The following is a 17798-nucleotide window of genomic DNA, read 5'->3' on the forward strand; positions in this document are numbered from 1 at the left end:
TGTATAATGCAAGCAGAGTACTGCTCAGTACTGGCACAGATTGAGTGTTCTAAAACTCTTCCCTACAATCAGCATTACCTGATGCCAATACCCTCAACTAACAGTGGGAACAAGGGGCCAGCCCTGTGGCTCAGTGGTTGAGTTCATGTGCTCTGCTTCAGCGGCCCAGGGTCCAGGGTTTCGCTGGTTCAAATCCTGGGTGTAGACATGGTACTGCTCATCAAGCCATGCTGAGGCGGTGTCCCATGGGCCACAGCTAGAAGGACCCACAACTAAAAATACACAACTATGCACTGGGAGGCTTTAGGGAGAAAAAGGAAAACCAAAATCTTAAAAAAAAAAAAAAGTGGGAACAAGACAATAATCCAGACTTTGTTTAAATGATTAGGGATATTAAAATATTTGAAATCATTTGATCAATTGTTGTTGTTCTCTTTTTTTGAGGAAGATTAGCCCTGAGCTAACATCTGCCACCAATCCTCCTCTTTTTACTGAGGAAGACTGGTCCTGAGCTAACATCCATGCCTATCTTCCTCTACTTTATATGTGGGACACCTGCCACAGCATGGCTTGACAAGCGGTGCATAAGTCTGTACCCGGGATCCGAACCTTGGGCCGCCAAAGCGGATTGTGTGAATTCAACCGCTGCACTACCAGGCTAGCTCCTCAACTGGTTTTTAAAGGCTTGGAATAACACAGATTTATCCTTAAATTACCTTCTCTAAATATGGGGATGCCAGCATAGTGCTTTGCATGTAGTTTTGGTACATAGATGTTTGTAAAATAAATGAACTTAAAAAATGAATAAATAAGTGCGTTTTTATTCACACAGTATATGATTTGTTCTTTCAAATCCCATGCAAAAATTACATAGAAATTTATCTTTAGCCTCCATTTGCCTGAGCACATATGAGAACTGAAGAGAGATCTGAATATAAGTCAATGAATATTCTTACTTTTCTGGCCCTCATTTACATGAGTAAGTTCATTCCTATTGACCACATGTGAGTCACAATGTTAATGTCTTTCTGTTGTAGAGTGCCTCACAGTTTTCAAAGCACTTTCACATGAAATATTTTACTTAGACTTCATGGGTCAAGTAGATGAGGATCATTATCATTGTTTTACAGAAAAGGAAAAATGTTCAGGCAGATTGTGATGTCTGAGGTCACACAAGTAGTAAATCAAAGAGAGAGAAGAGTATCTGAACATAACTGGCTCTCAATACATGTGTCTTGAATGAACGAATGAATGGATGGATGGATGGATTGATGAATGAATGAAGGAAGGAAACTGTTATGCATATTCTACATCTACTGTTTTTTCTACTACACCAAAAAAAAAAAGAGATTAAAAAATTGTATCTTAGTGCTTGTATTTATCCTGGTTTTTGCACCTTTACGTATGTTTATGGCAAAATTATTTACCATATTTGAATAGCAAGCAAATCTGTGTGCAAATAATTATTGGCACCTGCCAGGTATTAGGCACTGATGATAAGATGTGAGAAAGAAAGAACTTCCTCAAGGAGCTGACATTCTATTCAGGGACCGGAGAGCATGGACAAGAAGCACGACAACAGCAGGATAAACGTGATCTTTTCAGTTATTGATAATTTATTGAGACGATAAAATGGAATAATCTGATAGAGACTGGAATATAGGACACAAGGGGAGGTTAATGTTTTGCAGGGCAAGCGAGGAGGTTTTCCTGAAGAGGTAAATGGAGCGAAGGCAGTGGTGAAGACATTGAGAGAGAACCTTACTTTTCCTTTCAATAAATCTTTATTTGTAAATGGCTTTAAGACATCTATCTCTCTATATTTTTTCAATATTATTAACTATAAGCAGTCTATTAATTTATAAAATCTTCACACTTTGTATATTATTACTTATATGCATTCTATATTAAGTTTTAAAACTTCCTGCTGATTCTGAGTACTTTTAAAGATACTTACAATTATATTTTACAGTGAAATTGTTTATGCTGATATTTTAAAATCTCTTCTTTCTCTATCTGCTGCTTTAACTAGATTAAGTCAAATTTTAGGAACTAAAATTTTCATTTTATCCTTTTAAGAAATTCCATTTGTATCAAAACAGCCTGATAAAAATATTGGTACCAAATGATTTAAGCCAAGCTGGAATAAGACAAGAAGGCCATGAGGGCAGAAGCAAATGAACATGCCCTTTTTCCAGAATTTTAATTAGATGCCGGTTGTTGATTTTTCCACAGTTAATGCACAGAGGAAAGTCATGATTCAAGCAGAGCACAGCTCCAGAGATCTGAAATCGCTCACCATAACGACACGAAATGTACAGCAAATCTGAAATGGAAACCCAAGGAAAGTCTTGCAAAGCCCTTTGCAACTCTATAGTTGTTGATGTTTGTTGCAATGAAACTGTACAGAACAAAACAAACTTCAGCAGGACATCAGGATCCTCTCCTGAGCAACAGTGTTCCCGCTGGGTACATCATGACAGCAAGTCAGGAGACAGACGCTATGGCCTGCCATTTGCTGTGGATTTCAGGCAGAGGAATAACCTGCGGACAGGGGAACCCAGTTTGCCCAGTCCATCGATTGGGTGGTGAACCGTAAGAATGGTATTTTCAATTTTCAAACATACACACAACATGATACCTAAATTGTAGAGGGAAGAATTAAACTAATACACGTGTGTTAAAAATATTCAACGAAATATTCAACAGAGGGGCTCTGAAGATACAGGCATTTAATCACTACACAGCTTAAGAATTTTAAGGTGCTAAACTCAGGCCTCTCAAAGACACATAATACAATTCAATTCAATCCAACATAACATTGAGTGGTTATTATGTGCCAGAAATTGGATCTAGGGGAATTTTGTCAGTATCTTCAAAACCACGCCCAGTGCCTGGTATGCGGTATATGCACCATAAATGCTTCTGAATGAATGAAGAATGAATGAATAAAACTGCATGGCCCACTCAAGGATCCGATTCCAAAATTAAATTCAGTTATATTTCTTTTTCTATATGATTCCCTCTCTCAACGTTCACAATCTTACTTAAGGAGACTCGATGTTTCTAGTCACCCATGTTGACTTTAGTTATTTCCCCGCTGGACTGGTTTCTCTATTACTGTCCTAACAAATTACTGACACAAACTTAACAACCTACAATGACACCCATCTATTATCTCCTTGTTCTGCAGGCCCAGAGGCCCAGTGAGCTCAACAGGGTCCTCTGCTCAGGGTCTCCCAAGGCTGAAGTCAAGGTACTAGCTGGGCTGGCTCTTATTTGGAGGCTCTGGGAGAAGAATCTCCACGCAACTTCATTCAAACTGTTGGCTGAATTTAGTTCCTTACAGTTGTAGGACCCAGGTCACTGTCTTCTTGCTGCTGATGGCTGGGAGTCGCTTTCGCTTCCAGAGGCAGTCCTTGGCCCTCCCCTCTCCATCTTCAACCAGCAGTGGCGAGTCTTTGAGTCCTTCTCATGAGAGTGTTGAGTACTTCTCATGCTTCAGATCTCTCTGACTTCTTCTGCTCCCAGCCAGAGAAAACTCTCAGCTTTTAAAGGGTTCATGTGATTAGATTAGGACCATCTGGATAATCTCCTCTTTGTCATACAACATAACACAATCACAGAAATAACACCAGGAGGTGAAGGTCATGGGGCCATCTTAACATTCTACTTACTGTGCTCCCCATTGTCCCTCACACCCGTTGAATTATCAAGTCTTATAGAGGCTCACATTCTCTCCTTTGCATTACTGCTACCTACAAATGAGTGAGGTGGGATGGTGTATTTATCAGGAAGAGGGAAGGGCAAAATCACGCATGTCCCACCTAGCCAGTAGCCCAATGTTAGGTTTTCAAGGGAAGCCTAAAAATCCAGATTTGAAGAGGAAAGTATCTTTATTTCAACTCTATCAATATATTTTTTAAAAACTATGCAGATCAAAACAAACTTTTCTGCTGGCTGCATCTAACCCTGGGTTACCAAGTTGTAATCTGCACTAGACGGTGCACAGATTTTTAGCTGTTCTCAGAAAAGGAGTTGTATCTATATATTTCAACATCTGGAATTTCTCTGACACCTATTAGTCCCTCAATTAATGTGTTTTCAATAAATTAATGATTATATTAATCTTTTAGTTAAAATTAGGGTAATGGTGTCTGTCATTTGCCTCTTTCATGGAAATATAATGAGAATCAGTTACTTTTCATCTCTTTAGATAACAGTCACTCACATGACTTATGACCACAAGAAAGGGTACATTTTAATATTTGAGGAATAGGGCACGTTCTAGAAGCAGCAGCCCTCACAATACCTAAAGAAACTGTTTCCACCATCGAAACTGAGATTGCTCAAGGAAATAAATTAAGCCTTTGAAAACATTTATATCCACATCATTTAGATGTATAAACCTCTAGATATAAATGCCCAAAAGCATTTATTCTGTGTGTGAAGCTGTACTGTAAACATCCACCACCCCCTGAGCTACCCATTGGATACTTGACAAATGGGTTCTTTACCGTACCCGAAGCCCAGGATTTTAGGTAAATTATCAATCCCTGATACCCCAAGACCTTCTCACATGGCTGCTGACCAGGGTAACAGTCTTGCCTGATACTATATTTAGCACCAACTTTGAAGCCTCATACGACATCTAAATGTGGTATGTTTCAAAAAAATAAGATGATCCCAAATTAGGGGGTGGATGTTGCCTGGAGAAGGATTAAGAGCATAAATCATGACTTCGCTGAATTACTTAAAAGTGCTTCAGTCACTGATATAGATAAAACATCCATCAACAAAACGACATGCAATAAAATTTGGACTTCTGGAATAAAAATCATTCTTCCTTTCCTTGTATCCACAGAAAATGCATTTTTGAGCTCAGAAGCGACCAACAAAGAAAGTTAGGAGAACTCCAATCTATCGCTACTGCACAAAGACAAACGGCAGCCCGTGGATTAGCCGGCAGATAAATTTGGACATTGGGATCTAGGGTGTTGTCACAGTGTTGTTTCCTGTCAAAATTAAAGAATATAGGCATAGATGAAAGATTAAAAAATAAAAACTCTCCAGGTTCATCACTAGAAACAACAGATGCTGTTCCCCAGCAGACACATAAAAATGTTGTTATTCTCTGTTTAGTATCCAAAGAGTAAATTCCAAAGGGGCACAGCACTGGATTCACACGGATCATCAGCCATTTTCAGTTGGCAGGTCTCACTTCCTCATTCGAAAACTTAAGTGCTTTAGGAAGAGAATGACATTTATGAACTAAAAGGAAACCTGGCATTCTTAAAAATTGTGAAGAAACTTAATCTACACTTTGTGGTAGAATGTTCTGATTTTTATTTCATGGTTACAAAACTAAATTTAGTTATCCGACCGATAACATCCAGTATCCTAGACGAGCTGAATTGATACTGAGTTCTCAGAAAAAGAAATGAAATGTTATTTTAAGAGAAGCAAATCTTATACCATAAAATACAGCTGCTTTTCAAATATCAATTGGATTTTTAATATAAACTATTATAATGTTGTTTTCCTCCCCTTTTGGAGGTGTTTTAAGTCAATATAGTAACCAAAATCTACAGTTTGGCTCTAGCCCTTCAGGCATTCTTATGTTCAATTCCCACTATTTTCAGCTGTATGCAGTTGTTCCAACAACATACCTTTTCTCAGAAAGTAATATTTTCTCCACCTTCAAAGAGAAAATTTAGGAAAAGTTCAGAAAATGCAGACTCCCTAAAAAGTGACTTGGCATGCTTCTTCTCAGAAGTGAAAAACCATGGAGCTACTTGAGTTTAGTTACCCTAAAGCAGAAAGACAACAGCAGAATTCATTGTTATAACCCACATAACTTAACCAATGGGGAACTGCCAAACTTTGACTTCGTCCCTTCAAACCACTTAGGTGCCTGCTGTTAATTAACTTACCTTATTTTGTAGTTGGTCTCTTTATTGTCACTGATTCTTATGGTCAAGACTTGATAGTCTAGAAAACATTGACCCCAAAGACTTCATTGCGGGGCTGGCCCTATGGCCCAGTGGTTAAGTTTGCGTGCTCCACTTCGGCGGCCCAGGGTTTACCAGTTCGGATCCTGGGCACGGACCTGCGCACCACTCATCAAGCCATGCTGAGGAGGCATCCTACAGAGAACTGGAATGACCTACAACTGGGATATACAACTATGTGCTGGAGCTTTGGGGAGAAAAAAAAAAGAGGAAGATTGACAACAGATGTTAGCTCAGGGCCAATCTTGCTGAAAAAAAAAACCAGCAGCAACACTGTGGTGACTGCTAAAAAAAAAAAGACTTCATTGCTCTTTCCAGTATTACATGTAGAAACAATCGTATTTTTAATATATTGAGTTAAATAAAATATTAAAATTTTAAAAAAGGAAAAGGAAATTGAGAGCTTGGCAGTAGGCTCATATTTGACCAGCATGCAATGACCCGGCAGGGTAGGCAATAATTGCATTTATGTTTTACTATAGTGATGTGATTAATGATATATTGTAGAGATGTGATATAATGAGTTACAGGTTAATATGAACAAATGATACTAGTATAAAATACCTGGAAAAGCATGAAGTCAGGAGTCAAGTGTAATTCACAGGGACGAAAATTATCCAAAACGAAAACTGACTGTGGTGATTTCTACTTTCTAGGGGGTTGAGTAGGTGTTTGAATAGTTAATAGTGAAAAAATAAATCTCTATTGTGAGAGGGGGAAAGGCTGAAATTTCAACGCCTCTGCTATGTGATGAGACCTAGAGCGGGTGGTTCCTTGTTGAGTGGTGCCTATCAATAAGTCCTTCGGTGATGAAAAGTAGGCTCAGAGGTGAGTGGAGGGTGGAGAGTTACCTTGTAAGACACGAAAGGGTGATGGGCCAGAGACAAGGAAGAGCAGAGCGAAATAGGAGAGGCTTTGAGAAAGGGCCAGGGCTGAGGAACGTGACTGGAGCAGTGAAGGCAGCCAAAAGACTTAAGAACAAGGATGGGCAACAATTCATTTTGAGATATTTGCACTCCATAGCTGTGAAAACTCTCTGCATTGCACCTACACTTAGGTAAAATCTGAAATAGACACACTGCACCAGTCAGTCTGCCACTCTTAGTCATTTTCAAGCATTAGCTCAAATGTCGCCCCTTCTTTGTGACTTCACCTGACCCACCCATTTCCCAAATAGTCTGTCAGAGAAGAGTAACCTCTTCTTGCTCTGTGTTCTCTTAGCACTTCACAAGTCACTTCCAGGACTTACCTACCTGAATTGTATAGCATTACTTTGCAAATCTGTCTCACCCATAAGACCAAGAGCTATTTTAAGTCTGGGACCTTTTCTATGCATCTTTGTCACCCCAAAATCCTAGCACTATGTTGACTGACACTTAATAAGCATTCATTAAATCTTGGTTGAAATGAATCAGTCAAGGAAGCCTTCTAAGTACAAGGAAACTTTTTTAAAAGAAGGAAAAGGTAAAAATCAAAAGCTTCAACAACTATTTATTGATCAGATAAATAGATACCAAAATTAATTGTATTATACTAGCAATTAGTGTGGACTTGTAATGGTTTGCAGGTCATTGTCCAGGACACATGGCACTTTGTCCGTGTGTCCCTTATGGCACTCATATGATGTATTACTACTAATCGTTTCCAGGTCTCCCACTAGCCTGTAAACACCCTGATGCCAAGACTGTTTTGTATGCCTGTATCCATCCCCAGCAGCTGCCCAGTACCTGACAGACATAGTAAGGGTCTAGAAAAAGAGTGAGGAAGGAAGGGGGAAAGGGGGAAGTTGAAGAGGGGACAGAGTGGAAAAGAGACAAAGGGTAAAAGTTTAAGACTGTGATATAAAAATACCACACCCATTCTGCTTGGGCAGCTGGGGTTTCATGGGTTCAGATCCCAGGCGCAGACCTACACACTGCTCATCAAGCCATGCTGTGGCGGCATCCCACATACAAAGATAGAGGAAGATTGGCACAGATGTTAGCTCAGCAATAATCTTCCTCAAGCAAAAAGGAGACTGGCAGCAGTTGTTACCTCAGGGCCGATCTTCCTCACCAAACACACACACATACACCCCAAAGATTTTTTTATGGGCTTGGGGATGTCTGAGTGCCTCATTTGGCCTGGGGTTGGAGGTGTCTAGGCCAAATGAGGCACAGAGAATATAAGAGTTTCCAAGCTGACAGCAATTGAGCCAAAAGAAAATCTATTCTTCCGGGTCTCCTTATTGCTCAGGTGCCACATGCATATCCAACTAACGTCAAAACAGAAAGCTGGACTCTTCGTACAAAAATGTGCTGGCACACCATCCAGTGACCTTTAAGAATCAATCATTGCATATGGGCATCGGAGCAAGAGAAAATGATCTTCAGCTGGGCTGTTCCTCTTCTGCATACCCTGGCTGGTGGAGAGCAGGCAGGCAATTACAAGGAGTACAATTTTTGTTTTCAAACTGCCTGCCCAAACCTTCCAGTATTTTCCATAGCTGTATTGCAGAAAATAACACTAGCTCCAAGTTTCACAGGATGTGAGAACGCCCTCCACGTCCCGGCACAGGTCCCCTCCTATGCCGCTGCTCAGCCCATTGGCCTCGCCTCATTCACCCAGTGCGATGTTCGTAAATTGTTTTAACAGCCAGATACCAAGAGCAAACATTGGCCTTTCTGCTTCCTGTGTCCCTGGGTTTTCCTTTATCCACGTGCACCTGGCGACTCCCCAAAGTCAGGAGGAATTGCCTAGGTCGTATTTATTAGCTCAGTGTGGACAAACACAGCCGCTTTCTTCTTTACTCAGCTCTGTTCTTCCCTCTCCAAGGATAGGGTCCAGCTGCCCACCTGAGGCTGCCCTCCTGAGGCTCTCTTTAGAACACCATCCAGAGTGAAGTGTCAGGCAAAAAATACAATACAATACCTTTCCAGACCATTAAAAACAGATAAAAATTGTGATTTGTAGAATAATATTACTCTTTTGGCACTTCTCAAAGCTCCTGCTCACAAGCTTACACATTGTTTGCTACTGAACAATTAACGGAACTGAGAGTTCCTGTTCTTCTAATGAAGACACATGTGCGCACAGGAAACCTGTTCGGTTTATTTGTTTGTTTGATTTTGGAATAGAGGAGATGAGGAAAGGAAGTTGCTTTCAGTTTTTAGTATACATCCTTTTAAGGTAAGCCTGGTGTTGGGGCTAGCCTGGTGGCGTAGTGGTTAAGTTTGCGCACTCCACTTCCACGGCCCAGGGTTCACCAGTTCAGATTCTGGGCGCAGACCTACACACTGCTCATCAAGTCAGGCTGCGCCAGCATCCCACATAGAAAAACTAGAAGGACTTACAACTAGGATATACAACTATGTGCTGGGGCTTTGGAGAGAAAGAAAAAAAACATGAAGATTGGCAACAGATGTTAGCTTAGGGCCAATCTTCCTCACCAAAAAAATTTTAAAAGCATACCTTAAAAAAAAAGGAAAAATCTGGTTTATTAGCTTTCAAAAATCATACCATATCAGAACTTTGGGTATAGGTCATTTTTTCCTAAAAGATAATTTCTTTTTGTTTTTGTTTTTTTTTTTGAGGAAGATCAGCCCTGAGCTAACATCTGCTGCCAATCCTCCTCTTTTTGCTGAGGAAGACTGGCCCTGAGCTAACATCTGTGCCCATCTTCCTCTACTTTATATGTGGGATGCCTACCACAGCATGGCTTGACAAGTGGTGCCATGTTCACACCCGGGATCTGAACCAGCAAACCCCTGGCTACCCGAAGCGGAATGTGCGCACTTAATCACTGTGCCACCGGGCCAGCCCCTAAAAGATAATTTCTAGTACAAGTAAAGGACATCAATCAGAAATGAAATTAAGCTGATCTCTAAAGCAATGTTATATTAGAATAATCCAAATTTGGTTATCACATTTTGTGACCAGCTGACAATAAGTAACTACCCCACTGAAGAAGTTTATGTAATGTTTAGACGTTAATCTAACTTTGTAGATGAAATACTACCGATAGAAATATTTTTCAATTTTGAACAAATCTGTAAACTATAATACACGTAATAGTCACTACATATCCAACTGTGAGTAAAAAGTTGTGGAGGTAAACGCTTTTGAATAAAATTCATACTACCTCACCTTCTAAAACTTTATTAGCATTGTCTTTTCTTTTTCCTATATCATGTGGGAATAAGTTTCAAAACCTCTTCATCTATATTCTCTTCTGTTCATATTTCTTCTTAGAAATTCGCTGAGAACATGTCTTCAGGGCCCTACAGTTATTTGAGCTCTAGGCGTCCATCCCTGTCAAAGTCTGCCTAAGCAGTGGGAAGACTTCTTTTCAACAGGTTGGTGTAAAACTAGGTTTGTTCTCCAGCAAGGTTGACATCAAGCCACTGGCTCCAATGCACAGGAGACGTCTCCAACTACGCAAGCGACTTCCTCCTGCGGAGTATAGACTAGACTCAACCCTGCCGAAAAGGAGCTCCAGATGGCTCGGGAAACCTATCTCTTGGACTTTTTACAGAGCTAGAGGAAGCCAATGGAGTCCTTTGAAGCTCCTCTCACTGTCTTCTAATTGTGGTCTTTTCTCCATCATGATCACTCCGGGGGTTCGTCGTGGCCAATTTGAGAAACGTGCTCCTGACATGGTTAGCTACTCTTTCCTACAGTTCTGTAACAGAGAGAAAAACAAAGGTTTTGACCTCTCCAGTTTTATGAGAGAACTTTCCAGAATATTAATAATCCAGGACAGGCCCCTGCTCCTGGTACAGCCAGTGCCACGACAGGCGGGTTCTGCAGCTGTGGAAGGAGCACATCCTGTTCCTTGTCTTGATCAGCCAGCCAGACTAAATAGGAGCAGGGCTCCCCTCGCGGCGCAGCCGCCCTCCAGCTGGCCTGCAGGGTGCCTCTGCCGGCCAGGGGTGTCCTCCGGGGAAGCTGCTAAAATCAGCCAGCAGGGCCCCCCTGTGCTGCCTGGGGACACTGCGCCCCATGGGCCTCTGCCCTCAGCACGCTGTTTGCCTTGCTGTCTCTGGAAGGAGTTACCTTTGGCATTTGGGAGCATTGATCATTGCTGTGTCTTAAAGGTGTAACTCTCTAGTAAGGACCAATGAGTGGAAATTCCAGGGAACAGAGCCTTTTACTATACGAATTCTGGGCAGGAGCTGCCAATAGAAAGATCTTTTGTAGGTTTTCTCCTGCAGGCCCCATCTGGGGCTGGCAGTTGAGTCCGAGGAAACCTAATGAAATAAGACCTCCTGTCTGGTATGGATGGGGCCCCCTCTGCTGTTTCTCTGCCCATTTAGGACGAAGGTGCCAGCCTTTCCTGTGGACCCCCGGGGGCAGGGGAGCAGCAGGCAGAGGCCGCGCACAGCCTCCCGTGTTCCGCGGGCAGTGCAGCCTGCTCCCCTCCCAGGTCCCAGTCCTGGTTCTGCCAGCCCCCAAGCTCCCCGGGTGAAGGCCGCTGTGTCGCCTCCCGGAGGTCATCAGGCCGCGTGGAACTGCTGAGGCTTCCCTCTACCTCCCCAAGGCTGCCAGCAAGCCCCAACACAAACTTCTGACTCCACATCTGCTCACCTCGCCCCCGCCCGCTCTAGCTCTCCCTGTGGCCTGGGGTGACTTCCCCCCTCCCTCAGGTTGGCCCTGGTGCCCTCACCTCGGCCTTACCAGCCTCTCTCCCGTGTCCCGTGCAGATCTCCGGTCCTGCCTTTCTGCTGACCAAATGCACCTGCGCCCCGGGTGGCCCTTCTCTCCAGGTCTCTCGTGTCTCTCTGCCACCCTTCAAATCCAAGTTCTGCTTCCCAGAAAGCAAGAGTTTGGGCCACAGCATGGAAGAACGGCTGCAGGTGGTGCGAGGTGGCTGGAGAGGAGAGCAAGGCTGGGATGAGAGGCTCTGCCGGCCGACAGGGCTCACCTGCTCCCTCACCTTAGGCAAGCCTGGACCTGCTCCAGGACTTGGGTTTTTCATCCTAAACAGGAGACAGTACTAATACTCAAGGACTAATTATATATTCTATGCAGAGCCCTCTTGGGGAACTGGGCTGGCACATGGTGCTTCTCAATATGAGTTTTATTATTACAGTGGCTTTTAGCAGCATATTTCCTGAAAAAATGAATCCCATGATTTGCTGTATCAAAAAGCTTTCCAAGTTCAAACTCCCTGGGACGTGCTGTGGACTGATGCTTACCCAGCCTCACGTGGAGATTCATGATGCTCAGAGACAGTCCTTCAACAGAGGAGCCTGGACAAGTTACTCACCAGCTCTGCCACTACTTTCTCACCCATTAAATGGGTCAATAGTAGTTTCTGATTCCTTTTATTCTGTGAGCACGAAACCAGGTGCCATATATTAAACTTTTAGCAAAATACCTGGCATATACCTGCTTGATACATGTTAACAAGGAGTATTACAATTATTACCACCACGATTTAATGATACAGAGAATTTCTGCAATTAAAAAAAGAAAAAACTTTTTAATGTTGCTGAACCAAGTGTTTCCCAAACTTATTTGACCCTATCTCTATCTGGTGACCAGGAGAGAACACTAAAGAGCTGAACCCTTTAGAGATGTGCGCTTTTCAGCAAGAAGCTCCTGGCCATGTTGTATCTTCTCGGACTATAGCAATATTCACTGAACTCACCATGACATGTGTGGTTCATGCTGTGGGAGAACAGACATGGAAGAGGGTGCAGTGGTGGCAAAATTACAGGCCTCAGAGTCCAGACTGAAGAGCATCCTAGCAGAGTGCCAAGTGCATGCGCCTAAGACTCGGATGGAACTGAGCCTAAATCCTCGCTGAGCACTGTTTGTTTTTGGGAGATGAAGGGGATTACTTAATCTCCCTAAACTTCGGCTTCTCATCCACAGGATAGGAATGATTGTGCCTACTTCACAGGATTCTTACCTAGGACAGTAAACGGCATAAATCAAACTTCAAGAAATTACATCTCTTAGTTATTGTAATTGTCTTACTATTATCTTTGGTATTTGGATCCCAGATTCTCTACCTAAGCAGCATATCATCTTTGGTGTGATTTCCTTCTGTGTCTGGAAATTCCTCCCAGGCTTTTGAGGACTAGATGATAAAATGTGCAGGAAGAGGGTGGCACCCGGGGGGTGCTCACCCCACCCCCATCCTCGCCCAGCTGTATCTCTGTGACATTGATGGTACTCCACTTTGTACTGGTCCCCATTGTTTCTTATTTTGAGACTTTTTTGGACCAGACTGCAAATCTTGAAAAGAAGATTATAAATTCTCTCCCCTCACCCTGCTCTTTTCTCAGTACCTAGAACGTGCTAAGGCTACAGGAGGGAATCTGATTCACTGTGAGAAAGGAACAATGGAATGTCAGGTATCCAATCAGATGAGGGTGGGAGATGCTGTCAACCCGGCATCTTTCTAAAGCCCTGCAAATCAAAACCCAGGAGAAAGGCTCTCTCTAGTTTTGTGCTCCAGTGTGAACAGGCACCACTTCTTTTGTGGAAAAGAGCAACAGGATTCTTGGCATGCTTTCTTCTTCCTGAGTTGGAGTAGCATATGTTAGATATACCTTCAATTCAGTTGCAGGGTCCCCAGGTTGAGGAAGCAAAATCCTATGGGTATTTTATTCTGCAGAATCCTCTTCCCATCTTCCCAGATGTAGTCTGCTAATTTCCAGGCCCTCAGGAGCTTCCAGAAAGCTGCAGAATGGTTCAGCACAGCCCCTAGGGCATGAGTCAGTATCACCTACTTTGTTCTGAAGATTTTGTGCTAAGATAATTATATGAAAAAGGAAACCTCTTGTATCTGAATGTCTTGTGATCTCAAATTTCCACCTTCTATGACTATTCAGAAGGCAGGAATAGACATAGTTCATTTTACGTGTCAACTCGATTGGGCTAAGGGATGCCCGATAGCTGGTAGAACATTACTTCTGGGAGTGTCTGTGAGGCTGTCCAAGAAAAAGAGTGGCATTTGAATTGGTGAACTGAGTAAAGCAAATCGTCCTCACCAGTAGGTGGGTGGGCATCCTCCAATCCATTGAGGGCCTGAATAGAACAAAAAGGCAGAGGAAGGGTAAATTCTTTCTCTCTCTGCTTGACCTGTGATGTCCATCTTCTTCTGCCCTTGGGCCATTGATGTTCGTGGTGCTTGGGCCTTGGACTAAGACAGTGACTTACACCATCTGCCCTTGAGTCTCAGGGCTTCTGACTCAGACTGAATTACACCACCAACTTTCCTGCTTCTCCAGCTTGCAGACACTCTTCTCTGCCTCCACTACCCTGTGAGCCAATTCCTTTAATAAATTTCCTCTTATAAATATCTGTATACATCCTGTTGGTTCTGTTGCTCTGGAGAACCCTGGCTAACACAGACCCCATAGGATGGCTATACTGTGCTATCCTATGAGGCACAGTTTTAAAGTTGAAATTTGATTGACACTCTATTTTAGAAAGTTGAAAAAATAGGAAAATTAGCCATGTAAGTGTACTTCCTTTGGGGAAAAACTGAATTAACATTCAGTTTATTTCTAAATAAATATACAACCTAAAAACTCATTTTTTAACAAGTTAAACACAGTAGGTAGTTATTTGCTTCTCTAGTCAGCGTCCTCCTTGAAAGTAAGGACTTTATCCTTTCTCTCCACCTACATTGTGTGCAGTGCAGTACCTGACATATGGTCGGCACAGCATACACCTCTAATATAAGAAGCTCTCTTCAAGTGCATTTAAAATATAGAAATTAACTTGCACAGCTTTCATTACCTAACCCATCTCTTTCACATATCTGAATTCTCACAGACAGGTAATATAATGTGAAACTTTCTATTCATTAAACAAGATTCAACAAAACTGGTATGTTTTTATCATACCAGACACCACTAAACATTCAGGTTCTTAAGACAGAAAATTAAAATTTAGCGGCATTTGTCACAAATGGACATTGACAATAAATTTTGGGATGTTTTATTATTTGTTTAATGGTTTCAGTTTGAAGCAACTAGAAACACTTGGCATACCATTATTTTCAATAGATTCTACTAGTACACATAAGACAAGAGACCGTGAAGGAAACTTTGTCTGGGTTCAAAACCAATACTTTATAATAAATGCCTTTCAGAAGGCTATAGATGAACTTTCTTGTCCTTCTTAAGTAATACAAGTGAATATATGTATTATATATACACCATATGTTTCTATACACTGATATATACAGTAATAGAAAATATGAAATTCTATTAGAATTGTATTCAAGATTTCTATACAGATCCTCAAAGCCCAACAAACCTTTTGACAATATTCACATCCGTCTTAAATTCTTGCCTTGGGTTCCTTCTAGAGAAATTTACCGTTCTTTGCAAAGCGACAGATCTACCACAAGAGGGCACTGTGCTCCCAGTTCACTCCAAAAGAAGCTGAAGTTAGAAACAGCTCTCTTCCTGGGTTACCCCAGAAGGTTCCAGATGTTGTAAAAGGAACGTTTGCACGTGTCTGTTGTATTTGGAGGGAGATGAGACAGAGAAGCCGTTATGAGCTCAGTTGTTCCAAAGGCAAGAAAACAAATGTGACGAGAACTACAGGTTTGTCAGCACAGGTCATTTTTCGTTCGTGCCACAAGATGGCACCTCTGCCCCGAGCACTGATGCGCAGTCAGCGCTGAGCCAGCTGTCGATTTCTTTCTTAAAAATGTGGGGTTGATTATCAGCACTATCATTTTGTAAAAAGAATATTTCTTATAAGTAGAACTTTAAGAAACTTTTAAGGTTTTTTTTCATGTACTTAGGAAAATTTGCTATTTTTAGAGAATGTATTTCTGATAAAGATGATCAAATGTTAGAATAATGAAATGGAGAGCTATTTTCACTGTATGTGGGGGATTTCCACCAGAATCTGAGAAGAGGCTCATTTAATCCAGGTAATGCTGAGTTTCACAAGTCTTTTGTTTCCAGCACCAGGTTAAAATCTCTTGATAAAACTGATAGAAATCCTTATTTTAAACAATCAATAACAATTCATCCATGAAAACCATGAAAAAGATAAATTTTATTTTAAGGAATATGTTTTCATTACTTAGTGTCGCAACTAGGTTTTCAATTCTGAGTTAGTCGGATAATTTTCTAACTCATAGAAAACTCATATTCATTTGCCTTTTTACTTACACCGTCCATCATTAAAGTTCTCAAGCTTGAGGCATTTCTGGGCCATATTGTGGCACCTTGAACTGTGGTTTCTCTTTGTCATGTTAGGGTGACTTACTCTTCTTTTTAGGAGGAGGAAAGAGAGCAGCATGAGTGAATGGCTTTATGTAAGAAACATGGACTAATATGATGTAACGATGAGTGTTGATGAGTCTTTTTAAGAAGTACTGCATGCCTTTAATTAACCAGTTGTGAGTATTCTAGGCTCATCCCCTGAGATTGTGCTCCAGTAGGTGTGCTATGGGGACTGAGACTGGGAATCTTTATTTTTACAAAATGCCCCAGGTGATCCTGACTCACATCCAGGTTTTGGAATCACTCACAAGGAAACTATGGCAAAAGACCAGATAAGAGATAATAAGAACTTGAGTTAAACTTGTAACAGTGAGAATGGCAGAAAGCTTTCAAGGGTCTACAGGACATAGGGACAGACAGATAGAAATGGGTGAAATCTATGATGAGTTCAAATTTCAGTTTAGGTCAATGAGAAAATTGTGGTGCCGGTTCACGGAAGATAAGAATATAGACTTTTTGGAGTAAGATGAGTTCTATTTAGGATATAATAAATTTGAAATGAATGTAAATCATATATAATTATATTATATTATATAATTAGAGACAATAGTGCCTGGAGGCCATACAAGGCTGGGAATGAGCTAGAGCCTGTTCCCAACAGCTGGAGTGGAAAACTCATAATTCATGGGGCATTGGTTAAAATACTAAGAAAGATCTTGCTTTTGTAGTGGGGAAAAATTAACCCCAGACTAAATGCTGCTCTGTTTGCACCAACAAAGCTTAAAAGCAAGATCTGGGGATTGCATTGTTTCCAAGTAACTTAAGAATGTTCCATAACAAGCTCAAGAATATTTATAGTAATAGAAAAATATCCAGTGACCAAGAAGGTAAGTTTCAAAGTATCTGGCATTCAATCAAAAATCACTGCAAAAAAGTCCTGCAAAGAAGCGAGAAAATACAGTCCATAATGAAGAAAAAAAGGTCAATCAGTTTAAACTTATCTAGAGGTGTGAAGGTGATGGAATTAGTAGACAAGGACATTACATTAGTTATTATCATTGTATTCCATATGTTCAAGAAACCAGAGGAAAGATTGAGCATAAGTCAAGACAAGGAAGATACACAGAAGATTCAGTTCACTTTATCCAAAGAACTTGAAAACGCAAAGGCATAAAGATACCTGCACCCCTATGTTCATTGCAGCGTTATTCACAATAGCCAAGACTTGGAAGCAACCTAGGTGCCCATCAAGGGACAAATGGATAAAGAAGGAGTAGTATATATAGACAATGGAATACTTCTCAGCCATAAGAAATGATGAAATCTGGCCATTTATGACAACATGGATGGACCTTGAGGGTATTGTGCTAAGCGAAATAAGTCAGACAGAGAAAGTCAAATACTGTATGATTTTACTCATAAGTGGAGGATAAAAACAAGAAGAACAGGGGCTGGCCCCGTGGCCGAGTGGTTAAGTTCGCGCGCTCCGCAGCAGGCGGCCCAGTGTTTCGTTAGTTCGAATCCTGGGCGCGGACAAGGCACTGCTCATCAGACCACGCTGAGGCAGCATCCCACATGCCACAACTAGAAGAACCCACAACGA

The 17798-nt window shown here is 41.6% G+C and overlaps 1 protein-coding gene across 1 annotated transcript in view; it reads left to right on the forward strand.

Moving 5' to 3' along the window:
* Positions 1 to 17798, forward strand: part of ENPP1 (ectonucleotide pyrophosphatase/phosphodiesterase 1) — a 398848-nt gene extending 381050 nt beyond the window's left edge. Inside the window, exon 25 of the mRNA XM_070557172.1 lies at positions 17691 to 17798. Within this exon, the coding sequence (XP_070413273.1) occupies positions 17691 to 17783 (93 nt within the window). The 3' untranslated portion in view covers positions 17784 to 17798. The remainder of the gene's footprint in view (positions 1 to 17690) is intronic.

This window comes from Equus przewalskii, chromosome 9 (assembly GCF_037783145.1).
Source record: "Equus przewalskii isolate Varuska chromosome 9, EquPr2, whole genome shotgun sequence".
NCBI classification, from domain to species: domain Eukaryota; kingdom Metazoa; phylum Chordata; class Mammalia; order Perissodactyla; family Equidae; genus Equus; species Equus przewalskii.